The sequence below is a fragment of the Protomyctophum parallelum genome (genome assembly GCF_964188405.1).
Source record: "Protomyctophum parallelum genome assembly, chromosome: 16".
In the NCBI taxonomy this organism is placed as follows: Eukaryota; Metazoa; Chordata; class Actinopteri; order Myctophiformes; family Myctophidae; genus Protomyctophum; species Protomyctophum parallelum.
In genome coordinates, this window is record NC_139711.1 from 11,693,962 (window position 1) to 11,707,365 (window position 13,404).

The 13,404-nt window shown below is 41.8% G+C and overlaps 1 protein-coding gene across 1 annotated transcript in view; it reads left to right on the top strand.

Annotated features, from left to right (window-relative positions):
• The window catches only part of pdlim7 (PDZ and LIM domain 7), a 57,010-nt gene extending 43,961 nt beyond the window's left edge, over positions 1 to 13,049 (top strand). The window contains exons 8-13 of the mRNA XM_083785616.1: positions 203 to 255; positions 365 to 602; positions 2,463 to 2,643; positions 4,296 to 4,416; positions 7,032 to 7,147; positions 9,818 to 13,049. Coding sequence (XP_083641742.1) covers positions 203 to 255; positions 365 to 602; positions 2,463 to 2,643; positions 4,296 to 4,416; positions 7,032 to 7,147; positions 9,818 to 9,904 — 796 coding nt within the window. The 3' untranslated portion in view covers positions 9,905 to 13,049. The remainder of the gene's footprint in view (positions 1 to 202; positions 256 to 364; positions 603 to 2,462; positions 2,644 to 4,295; positions 4,417 to 7,031; positions 7,148 to 9,817) is intronic.
• Positions 13,050 to 13,404: the final 355 nt, after the last annotated feature.

Consider the following 13,404-nt stretch of genomic DNA (forward strand, 5'->3'; position numbering starts at 1 on the left):
TACTTTTTTGTCAAAGTTATCATTGTTTTAATATACTGTAGTCGCTGGAGGAAATAATGATTTATGAACAATATTCAACATGAATAAATTGTTAACCGCCTAATGATGATTGAACCACCTATTGAGGTAAGTTTATGTAACATTTTAAAGACAGACTGATGTCAGTCACCATGGTTACTCAGGTGTGTTTTTCTGTCCACAGTGTCGAGTCGACTCTTTCACCCGGCAAACTACAGGCAGAAGATAAACCTGATGGTAGGTGTCTAGGGGTGGAAAAGTAACTAAGTACATTTACATAAGCTATAATAAAAAGATTGTTATGTCCGACAGCAACAACATCCATTTTGTACATGTCCTGTCTCAGGTTCTAAGACCCCGGCCACTGAGTCATCGGGGCCGGCCTGCAGACCACCGTGGGTGACGGACCCGGGCTTTGCGGACCGATACCGGCCAGACAAGACCAGCACGGTGCTGACCCAGCACCAGCAGCCCGTCCAGCCCACCCCCATGCAGAACCGCAGCTCCATCATGCAGGCAGCGCAGCAGGCACCCGAAGACAGCGGAAGGACCCCGCTGTGTGGCGCCTGCAACAAAATAATCAGGTAAGGAGTGGACTCTGTGGGGAAAGGGAGAGTTACCCTGGTCAATCCTGATGCCCTGCTCTGGTTCCATGGGGGTCCACAGCGAAGTGAGATGATGTAACAGATGCAACCTGATGCCCTGCTCTGGTTCCATGGGGGTCCACAGCGAAGTGAGATGATGTAACGGATGCAACTGCTCTGGTTCCATGGGGGTCCACAGCGAAGTGAGATGATGTAACGGATGCAACACCTCCCCCTGACCAGCCGGGGCGCCTGACGGAGGGAAAGGAACTGCATGGTCGGAATAACGTGTTCCTTCCACGCGGACTCCTCATGCATAGAAGGAAGCATGTGTCAGGGTTGACGTCACGCCTACCTAGTTGTGACGTCATCCCCTCCTTATATAAGGCACCTTGCCAGAACCATTCTCTGTCTGATCATAAATCTTCAATCAAGTCTGTATGAGAATCTAAACCTAAGCCTGACAACTTAAGCTTTCTTAACTTGTCCATAAAGATGAAGACCTAACTTCGCCAAGGAGTTCCAGCTGGTCAGCACTTCCCGCTCTTGTGACCAAGAACATTCTCACCCTTACAGCATGAGGTCAGTCCGCTGCCCGCCCAAGTTGGCAGAGGAAGTATAGCGCCCAGGATAATTAGATAATTGACACTGGGTAAAAAAAAGGGGTTGCAAAAACCGTGGGATAAATTATAAAAGTAACAGCCGGAATCGAACCCGGGTCTCCCGCATGGAAAGTCAACAGCTTAACCACTAAGTCAAAGGCAATTGCCTATAGCTCAGGAGAGATATTAGACTTTTGAAGCCATCAGGCTGAGGCTGTGAGACCCTCTGCTACAATGATAAAGAATCAAAATCAGCTTAACCTCTTTAACTTCATTTTCATCGACTATACATGCAGTAAACTTTGTAGATCTCTTGTTTGTGTGTGCTACTTTTGAAATGGGGATTGTATGTTAATACAAATACAGAGGATGTCTCCAAGGAATGTCTCCATTTTTATTTGTTCATATTTTTTGTTTACTTTGCACTTTAGCTGCGTATTGTTTACTCATGTGTGTCTTTGTTGGATGTGACATTTCCATTACAACTGCTGTTGTTTCCCTCTGACTGGAGTGGAAAACCCTGTTTCAGACTTACGTGTGTGTGTGTGTGTGTGTGTGTGTGTGTGTGTGTGTGTGTGTGTGTGTGTGTGTGTGTGTGTGTGTGTGTGTGTGTGTGTGTGTGTGTGTGTGTGTGTGTGTGTGTGTGTGTGTGTGTGTGTGTGTGTGTGTGTGTGTGTGTGTGTGTGTGTGTGTGTGTGTGTGTGGCTGCTATATTCGGCTTTGGTTTAGGGTTAATGATGACAGGTAATGTTAAAGGTAATGTTAAAAATGGCATTCATAACATCGCTATCCTATAATATTGATGTCCTCACAAATGAAGCATTGCGTTCATGCAGGAGTCGCACACGCCTCCACTGTAATCAGCTGTCATTATTCTGGAAAGGAAGAGGGAGGTGGTTATAAACATCCACCGCATATAGTTCAGTGTCTTGCATTACTGAAACATTTAAACTGAATGGTAAACTGAAATCCATGTGTGCGTGCCTCTTAAGTGAACTGAAATGCAATGCTTGTTGTATGGCTTAATGTTAAACTGTATACAGTACGTGTTTGAGTCTTGTATACCTGTATTGCATAGCATTCCCTGATTTTGCTTAGCAAAAGTTAGGGAACATTTTTAAGATTAGGAAGCCATTAATGGCTTAACTGTATTCCATTTGTTGCAATAAATGCTGACTCATTTACGACGCAAGTGATCCTGACTGAAGTATAGTAGTAAAAGTGTGTGTGTGTGTGTGTGTGTGTGTGTTCTGTCCAGGGGCCGGTACCTGGTAGCGCTGGGGCGTTCTTGGCACCCAGAAGAGTTCACGTGCTCTCAGTGCAAGGTGGTCCTGGAGGAGGGGGGCTTCTTCGAGGAGAGAGGCTCCGTGTTCTGCACTAAGTGCTACGATAACCGCTACGCGCCCAACTGTGACAAGTGCAAAAAGAAGATCGCAGGGGTACGTGCACTGCACACACACGCACAGGGCTGTTTCTACTCTGCATTCCAACATCAAGGCGGTAGCTGTAAACAAGAATGTGTTCTTAATCCTGCTTTAAAGGTTAAATAAAGATTATACGAATAAAAAGAGTGCCAACACTAGGCAAGCCATTTACCAGATTCAGACAGAGGCTGTTGGCTCGAAGAAGTACTCTGCTTTTCTATTACTTGAGTAAAGGTAGCAGTACCAACATGTAGAAATGACTACTGTTAAAGTATTCTAAACTTTGAAAACTAAAGTATTGTAAAATGCAGTTTTCAAAATCTGTCCAAATCTTTCAAACATTGGACATCTACAAGCACACTCGTTGTGGGCTTGTAGATCGGCTATACTGTTTGAATAGCCAAAGTATAAAATAAGGCTTAACTGGTTAATGCACGTTTTGTAATGATGATCTAAATCTACAAATTAACTTGTAACTAAGCTTGTCATATAATTGTAGTGGACTAAAACGTACAATATTTGACTCTGAGATGCAGTGGAGTAAAAGTTTTGTATCAATAAATACCGTACTTACAAAAAGTAAAAGCACCTTGAAATTGTATTTACTGTAAGTACTGCACTTGAGTAAATGTACTTAGTTAACTTCCGCCTACTGGATTTAGATCCAGATTCACTTCTTGGCCTGCTGAGAAGATTGTTGGAAGACTCTGTCCATGTTTGCTTTGCTGTTATCTGAGTAGCTCCATAAAATAAAACGAACACGGAACAAGGGATATGAAATGGGTTGTAAGCAATGCTCACTCGTAATTCACAGCCTGTCTCAGACTTATGCCTCCCGTTCACCAGAGGATAATTGAACAACTAAAGTCTTGACAAGCTCTCGCATTTAACAACAATCTGCCATAAGTCATGGCCTTTTAGTCCTGCGGGTGCCTGGCGTTTGTTTAAGACCGTGGCTGTCACGCTGCTTCACACATTATCCAAAAGGATTCTTTAGGACAAGTGCTTCTCATCGTGGGGTCGAGAACCCACCAGGGGTCCTTGAAGGGGTTCCAGGGGGTCCCCAGCAACATTAGTTAATCTAGCATCACAATCCGTTTAACCACTTTAAAGTGGCTATTTTCAACAAATCTTGAAAGAATGTGAAACAAATCGAAATATTTTAAAAACACAAAGTTTGTATGGGAGTCCATGGCCCCAAATATTTTCAAACGGGAGTTTGTGGCCATTAAAAGACGATGACAACATAAACAAACCACGAGTCGGCTCCATATATGGGCACAAAGTATTCCTTGCCCATAATATAGTCATAGAAGGGATAACTTGTTCAACACATACTGAACACATGCTAGCTGTCGACTGCATTCATCTGAACTCTTTAGTCCCGGTTCAAAGGTTTGGGATGATCAGTTCAGATGAGACCGTTCTGACTGAGTTTTCGACTGAACAAGTGTCGTGTCAATGCCACGCTAGGACCGTCGTGATTTCCCTCTGACTTTGGAAATTTGTACGACACTTTAAATCACTTCAAATCTCTTACCAGAAGTAAGGCTGGCATAAGTTTTGTTAAGACCCCCGTGGCTGCATGCCACGGGGGTCTTAACAAAACTGTACATTTTAATGTTCCTGTAAATTAAGCAATTCACACCCTTTCCTCCAACTCGCAGGAGATCATGCACGCCCTCAAGATGACCTACCATGTTCAGTGTTTCAAGTGTTCCGCCTGTAAGACTCCCATCAGGAACCAAGCTTTTTACATGGAGGAGGGCGAGCCCTACTGCGAGAGAGGTGAGCGAGGCGCTCTGCGTTTCATCAAGGAAGATGACTGACACTCACGCGCACACACACGCACGCACGTGCAAACACGTATGCACACACACGTATGCACACACACGTATGCACACACATGCACGCACGCGCGCGCACACACACACACACACACACACACCACCTCTATATGCGTCTCGATATATTCAGTTGGCTCCGGTGCATTCTTTCTTCCTATTCCCCCTCTACCCCCCTCCCCTCTCCCCCGACACGGTCGAGGCAGATTGCCGCCCACCCTAGAGTCGGGTTTTTCATTACTATTGTCGCAATATTGCTTGCTCTGGGTGGATATTTGTTGGTTGTAAAGTGTCTTGAAACAACTTGTTGTGATTTGACACTTTAATAAAATTGAATTGAATGTTAAAGATGCAATAAACATGTGACCACTAGATGTTGCAGTCCACTCCACAATGTTGCATAAGGTCGCTAATTCTCTTAAATTAGGCCTACAATGCAGCATTCACATGCAGCACCGTGTTTGTTTCCAGACGGTACAGCTTGATTTCAGATCAGGTTCTCGGGACCTAATTTGCGCCCCCCTGCTCTCAATTTTGTATTGTATTTTATTTTGTAAAATGGCGAAAGTGCAAGCATGTACATCGACTATTTTCATTACATACCTCACCCTTCAGGGGTGGATCTGGTTATAATGGAAACGAGACAAAAAAGCAAAAACAAAGGTCACAGAACGGAAGGGGGTTTACCCCTTCGGTGTATGCCTGGTGAGCATGCGCTGTAGAGCCAGTCGGCCGTGCACTGCCTTGTTCCACTTTCCATTTGTTTGTTATCCACACTGATGATAGTTCTAATCAAACTATTAGTAAAATGATCCAACGTAGCAAACATCGCTGTGCATGGTCTTTAGTCCGCCATGAATTTGTGGCATTTCCCCACAGTCCATCAAGACATTGGATGTTTACGTCTCGTATATTCCACTGGTTCCAAAACGTAGAGTCTGGGGACCACCAGGGGGTCCAAATGGATCCTTACGGCTCTGTAACTGAGAGAGTGTTGTACAAAAATATGGATGGGCCAGTTTGAAATGGGATGGCATTAGTACGCATTACGTCACTCTCAGAGTTACTGAGGATTTCACAGTGCAGATTAGGTTCCCAGAGATTAAAAACATGGTACTGAAAGTCCATGGCTTAATGCATATCAAACTGCTAGTCAATCCGTGAAATGAAAAGAAGTTGAGAAGAAATGAAAAGAAGTTGAGAATTACAGCTCTAGTCTCTTCTTTTTTTTTCCCCAGCCAACACACGTGAGCTTGTAGATCGGCTATTTTCAAATGGCCGAAATGTATATAGGGCTGAAGTGGTTAGTGTATGTTTTGTACTAAATCTACAAAGTAACTAGTAACTAAAAGTGTTCAAATAAATGTAGTGGAGTAAAAAGTACAATATTTGGATCTGAGATTTAGTGAAGTAGAAGTAAAAGTATTGGAAAGTACCTCAAAATTGTACAGCGCTTAAGTTAATGTACTTAGTTACTTTCCACCACTGTGTCCCTCGCCGCTGCGGCTCACAAATGGATTGCTGCTTTTATCAGAGGCTAAGCTAGAAAACCTGAGCACTCTCCTCTCCTCTCTGCGAGTGTTGATAAACATTGTGCTGTCTCAGCATCTCTCTCTTCTCTGCTCCGCTCTCGAGTATCAGCGTTATAGCTTGACCCCCCCCCCCCCTTCACGCACACACACACACACACACCCAACACAAGTCTGTGAAATGAAAAAAACTGGCACAATCCAGTTAAGTATCTAGAGCAATTTCCCCTTATCCTAATCCGTCCTCTCCGCTCGGGGAGCGCTGCTGAAGTAATTCCCTTTTCTCTTCACCATTGATGAGAGAGTGTTGCATCAACACTCCACGTTTTGCTGGAGCTTACGTGAGCCTCCTTTTTCTTCCTGCATCTTCATTACCTCACACACACACACACACACACACACACACACACGCTGACTGTATGACTGTATGTCTACATACTTTTTTTCTCGCATTTTTTTAAAAACTTAAGTAAAAGCAATAATGCTACTATAAAAAATGAAAAGTTAAATGCCTGTAGTATTATTATTATTATTATTATTAATAATAATTTTATTTTACTTGAATGAACGTTTTACGTCAATATATGCTTACAGAACCAAAGTGAACATAAAAATTGGTCAAACATTTTCAAAAATGGCAGATCTACAAGCTTGTAGATCGGCTGTTTTTGAATAGGTCTAAAATAGGTCTAAAGTGGTTAATGTATGTTCTGTATCGGTAATCTAAATCAGCAAATAAAGTAACTAGTTACTCTTAAAGATGTCAGATAATTGTAGTGGAGTAAAATAAGTAATAATATGTTTGAGTTTGACTTGAGTTGTGATGGAGAAGTATATGAAGTGGAGTAAAGTAAAAAAGTATCTTAAAAATGTCAGATAATTGTAGTGGAGTAAAATAAGTAATAATATGTTTGAGTTTGACTTGAGTTGTGATGGTATATGAAGTATATGAAGTGGAGTAAAGTAAAAAAAAAAGTATCTCAAAATTGTAATTACAGTGTTTGTTTGATCCCTCTCTCTCCCCCTCCAGACTATGAAAAGATGTTTGGTACCAAGTGCCACGGCTGTGACTTTAAGATTGATGCTGGGGACCGCTTCTTGGAGGCTTTAGGCTACAGCTGGCATGACACATGCTTCGTCTGCGCTGTAAGTCATTCTCATTCACACCTCTTCTTCCCATGGTGGAAGCAAGGCAACGTTTTTTTTTTTCATTATGCTGTAGTTTAGTTTTAGTAGTTTTTATTTTTGTGACCATGCTTAGTGTTAGTTCAGTATTTATTAGATTTAGTGTTAGTTTTTTTTTTTCCATACTTTGGATTATTTGTCAGGGGCAGGATTCAAAAAGCTCAGAGTAAATAGGCCTATTGTGTAATAAAAACTCGACAAAGGATACCATTTAAAAATCTATATATAATCAGTTGCTATTGGTAACGAGAAACGAAGATAATTTTGCCTATAACTTCAGTTTGTTTTAGTTAGTTTTGTAAACACTTAGGCCCTCATTTATCAACCGTGCGTACGCCAAAATTAGGGATGTGTAAATGTGTCCAAAATGAAAATTGATTAATCGAATTTGGGGGGGGGGGGGGGGGGCTTTTTTTTTTTTTTTTTTTTTTATTATGAACCCTACAAATAAAAAAAAATCTTCCCCCCAAGGGGTACCTAAGTCAAAAAAGTTTGGGAACCCCTGATGTAGTTGATTAATAATAATTGTAACTCTTGAGAGTTAATAAGGGTCCATTTGGTTACTAACTCCATCTTTTAAATGAGGACCACTGGTGGTCCCTGGACCACTGTTGATCCAATTGATCACCATAGCAACCATAGGTAAATTCCCAACACCTGCTAAATCCTCCAAACCTGTATCTTGATTGGAATCAATCTCCACTCACACTCCTCTCAGTCATGCAGCTACACAGACACATCCCAGGCACACTTTGGTAGGCCTATAGCCCTGTCCTGTTTGGATGACAATATTGCCTTTCCAACAGATTTTCATAAAAAAAAAAAAAACGATTATCGATTATTAATTTTCATAATCGATTTCGGGTCCTATCAACGATAATCGATTAATCGGACCCATCCCTAGCCAAAATATGGGCGCACGCCGAAATTACCGACATTTTCGGCATTTAACATTTCCGGCAAAGCTTGAAGCTTTGCCGGAAGCTTGCTGGAATATTTCCATGACGTTGGAAAGTAGCCATAGTGCAATGCAGCTGCGGAGAGTCCCAACGTGGTATAGCCTACTGTAGCCTAATCTACAGCAGGCCGATGTCTTTCTGGAGTTACGGTATATGTGCAATATAGGGCGCGTTCGGAAATACCGCACCGGAGCACACTGGCCTATTAGTTTGCATTGCACAGTGTGCTCAGTGCGCTATTTCCGAACGTGCCCATAATAAACCCGACGCGTCGCTCGAATGCCAATTTGTACCGTGCCAGGCTGCCAGCGCAAGTGGGAACTGCATTGGAGATATAGGTATATTACCCAGCCAGCCCACCACCAGCCACACATGAGGCTATATACGGTTTTGGCTGCACATTCATATAATGACAGTTGACAGCCCGGCCACTGCAGTGACTAACGACTGCGAGGCAATCTAAATAGACTGTCGAACGTGCATGGTCACTTGGTCAGTTGGTCACGGACGGACCACTGTGATAGAGAGAGACAGACAGACAGGACAGGAGGAGCACCTGCAAAACAGCAGCGTGTGTGTGCCTATTTGTTATTTAATTCATGGTTCACAGGTTCAGGTTTTCGTTCACTAATATATCTTGTATATTAAATTAAAAATACTTTAATAATTTAATATACAACTAACAACACACAGTGAAAGTTGCTTGCAAATAAGATATGTGCGTGCGTGCGTGCGGGGGGTGAGGCAGGCAGCAAGGGAAGCGAAGCGAGAGGAGAAACAGACAGCTTTATTTAATGTGTCATGTAGGTGCGTGCGTGCATGACAGCAAGGCAAGCGAGGTGAGAGGGAAACAGACAGGGTAGGCCTACAACTTTATTTAATTCATGCAGGTGTTCGTTCTTTATTTGTTTAACAACACACCAGTTAGTTGGGCTTGCAAGTTGCGTGTGCGTGCTGTGCGTGTGTATGAGAGAGGGGGGTGAGGCAGGCAGCAATGCACGGGAGAAACCTATTTTTTCATGTAACCATGGGTTCAGGAAACGTATTGCCGTTGTTCATGTCGCAAAAACGAGGGCGAGGCTAGATTTAATAGGGCGTGCCAGATCAAATTCAGCCGTGACATTTATTAACGTCGGAACGAAATTAAGGAAGGATCAGCTGTTTGCGATCACTTTATAAATGCCGTGGCGACGTGGGTGTACTACGAAACCTGCACTCGAATCTGTGGCAGATTTTACACTCGATTGATAAATGAGGGCCTTAGTGTGTTAATTTTTTTGGTTTGTGTTATTTCGTTAGTTTTCGTTAACTATAATAAACTTGCCTGGAAGAGAGAGAAGCTCCTGCTCTATAAATTAGGCCCCTCTCTCTCTCTCTCTCTCTCTCTCTCTCGTTCTTTCTTTCTCTCTCCTCTCCTGTCTTATTTCTCCCTCTGTCTCTCCCTGTCACTCTAGTTTGTCTTCTCCTGTCAAGCTGTCACCTGCAGGCTCTCCTTTCTCTCTGTTTATGTTATTTTCTTCTGTCGACAGTAGTGGAAATAAAGTCAGAATAATAAATAATGTGCAGCAGCTGTTCGCCCGTAACCTTCCACACCTTGCGCCCATGAGATTCGAGCGAGCGTAACCCTATGTCTCTGTCCTCTGTGCCCTCTTCTTCTCTTTCATCGCCGCAGCTCTGCCAGATCAACCTGGAGGGAAAGACGTTCTATTCCAAGAAGGATAAGCCACTGTGTAAAGGCCATGCCTTTGCTCCTGTCTGAGTAGAGGGAGGGACCAAGAGATCACCCATAGAAGAGGAACCCCTTTTTTATTTCAACACTTTACACTCCTCTGACATGCCAGTGTCAATCTCCCGCTCCTCTCCCTCTCCCCTCCCCTCCCCTCTCCAAAACCACACACATCCTACCATTCCATTGCCTGGGCTGTGGTGTGTTCACATGCAAAGACTGTTGCCAGACCAAACCCTGCTGTTATAGGACACATACCGCGTTGTCACCAAACCATTACTGTCTCACCCACCTTCAGTGGTGGAATGACTAAGTATGTTTACTCAAGTACTGTGCTTAAGTACATTTCTCAAGTTTTATTTTGTTTTTGGAAACTCATGACTTTCACTCTACACACTACATTTCAAATACAAATTGTACTTTTGACTTCACTACATTGCCTGGAAGAGACTGTTGTGACCCAAATGTGCTACAAATATACAATATAAATGAATAACCACTGAAGCCCTACTTTAAATATCGTACAAAATGGCAGATCTACAAGCTCACAATGTGTCACGACTAGTACTGTGGGGGTGCATACTTAGTTTAGACTAGTCATTGGTTAGACATGGGTTAAGGTTAGGTTTAGGTGTGCTGCCCCGGTGTATATCTATTCTACGTCTGAGCATAGACATGGTAACGCCCCGCCTGCCTCTGATTGGCCTACCGACACTGCCCGTCTTTCCTGTCCTCCGAGATGCAAGGGTACTCCGTGGTGGGAAATAATACAAGTACAAGAGAATGACAACACGCAACAGTAACTTGTAACTTTAATTTTTGTAGAAGAGGCAAACTAATATTGTTTGTGCCGCTTGCTTTGATTGAATAATTTGATTGAACACGTAGGCCTGTACTATGATTTGATTTGGCTGTGTTCTAAATTAAAGTGTTAGTGTTGATTATCGTGTATTAATGTAATTATAGTAAACTAATACTGTTATACTAAAAAAGATAAAGGGAAAAGAGACCTTTTTACAGTACAATAATGTTTCAACTTTACACATGTATACAAATAAACAGGCCAACGGCATAAACAATATAAAAATAAAAGTTACTGTGCCGCATGCCAAGTTTTCATTCTCTTGTATTATATATCGTACTTGTATTATTTATTTATTTCCCACCATGGAGTAACCTCGCGCAGCAGACTATCCAGCATGTATCTTCCACCTCGGAGACACTGTGTCGGTAGGCCAATCAGAGGCAGGTCTATTCTCAGACGTAGAAAAGATATATGCGGTGCCCCGTGGGAGGTTAGGTTTATGGTGAGGGTTTGAGATAGGTTGTAGTTGTAAGACTAATGACTGGTCTAACCAAAAAACTGTCTAAACTAAGTACTGCACCTGTACTGTGTGGTGCCTCGTGTTGTGAGCTTGTAGATCTACTATTTTCACTATTATATTTCTGAAAATCTCTGAAAATGGATTAATTTTTTTCCTATCTTTTTAAATGTTCTAAATTTCAAGACAGAAAGGCATTGATATTAAAAAGGAATATGTACTTTTATATTTTGTGCTTTTGAATATTTGAGTATTAACTGTCCCACAAGTGATTATGGCCAACCACAGCGTTTTGAAATGGAAGCCATGGTTGACGAGTCATTTCAAAGTCATCAAGTGTCCAAAACTGTTACTTTTCAGGATGCCAAAGTACCAGTGATACGTGTGTGTTGTAGTATGATCAAGTATAGGGCATTCATTTATGAACAAATGCAAAACACAAAATGTTTTTGTGTAATTTTTCTTATTTATTCTTTTAGGTTTTCTGGGCTCAATGTCACCCTAAAAACCTGAACTTTTAACATTCAGTAGATTTTCTGTGGTCCGGGGTTTTCTGGCTCAAACAATTGCTGCTTTGTGATGTCACAGCCTGCAAATCCCATATATGTCGATGGGATTTGCCAGAAGATTGTTTTCACTGTTTTGCCTGTTTTCATTGCAGCTCAAAAGGCTTCCAAACCCCAGATAAAACTCCAGACCACAGACAATCCACTGAATGTTCAAAGTTCAGGTTTTTTGGATGTAATTGATGAAACCTTTAAAACATTGGGTTTTGAGGTTTCTGCCCCGACAAACGCGAAATATATTTGTTTTCCTGTTGTGGCTTGTTGGGTTAGTAAGTCCTTTATTCCCTCTTAACTGTGTGTTTATTGCGATGCTATTGAACGTTGAAAATGTCACTTCAGCTCTGCTTGGTTTTTGGGTCTTAATTGTTCGTACGGTCAAAATGTCAACGTCTGCTCCTTATTCTCGTTCACTTTGCAGTACGGTAATTACCCTTTAAGTTCAGCAAGTCGTTTAGTCTGGTAATTGTTAAGAATTATTACTGTAACGATCCACTGCCCTGACATGCTTCTTACTTGTTACTGCAGTACTTGTTTCTGTAGTTGATAATGAGAAACCAGTCGAGTAGAATGGCTGTCTTTAAAAATAGCACATGTACAAGCTCGCAGTGCGGCACTATGTAGCGTGCTTTGAGTGAGCTTGTATATCTGCTATTTTTGAATAGCAAACGCAGAAATCTAAAATGACACAGATGCTTTCCGGGGTTTAATGGATTTTTCAGTTCCACCATGCACCCATGTTTTGATGATGGAAGTACCCCTCCCCCCCCCTCCCCCTCCCCCCCAGTACGTATAGAGAGGCTAAACTTGTTTGGGCAAAATGTGGCAGAGCATACATTCATACGCACATACTTGCATACATACAGTACAAACGACATCCATACTGGGGGATTGGGGGACATAATGGAAAGGCTGTTAAAAAAATGAAAGAAATTTGACCATGAAATTGTGAATTGCGAGTATATTTGTGTTGGTTTTAAGGTGTGCCTTTACGTTGTTGCTATGGGACATGGAGGTTTAAAACTAGATGGCGATGTAACATCACTGTGTTGGAGCACTGCCAAGGGAGAAGATACTTTTTGGATTTCAACCCAACACTCTGATTTCTTTAATGACTGATATTCTTGGATTTATTTCTCCATGTTATAAGCACCTGCTTGTGATACAGACGGATTTTGATACAGATTTGTATGTTTCTTTTTTTATATATAAAAGTATAGTATATCAAGTGCCTTTTAATAAAAGCTTTACATCTGTAACAAGCTTTGCAACATTAAAAACCTGCTGAATTCACTGTGTTCATTAGATTTTTTGTTTCTAGCCCGTATGTATATGATATTGAAAAATGAAAGATACTTAGATGTCTGTCTGTCCATCAGTTATACAGACAGAAAGCTTAAGATGGTGTGGATTTATCAATCTTTGTCTTTGTCCATGTGATGTCTCATTTGCGTGAGACATCAAAACATTTTTGAATAGTTAAAATGGCCATTCTAGAAGCTCACAACGTGTCAATGTAGATTGACACGAATGTCAGGAATGAGGATTTGAAAAAAACGAAAAAAAAAACGATGGGTTATAGCCCATCGTTTTTTTAATTTTTTAATTTTCTTTTTTAATCCTCGTTTTTCATCATTTTGGACCATGG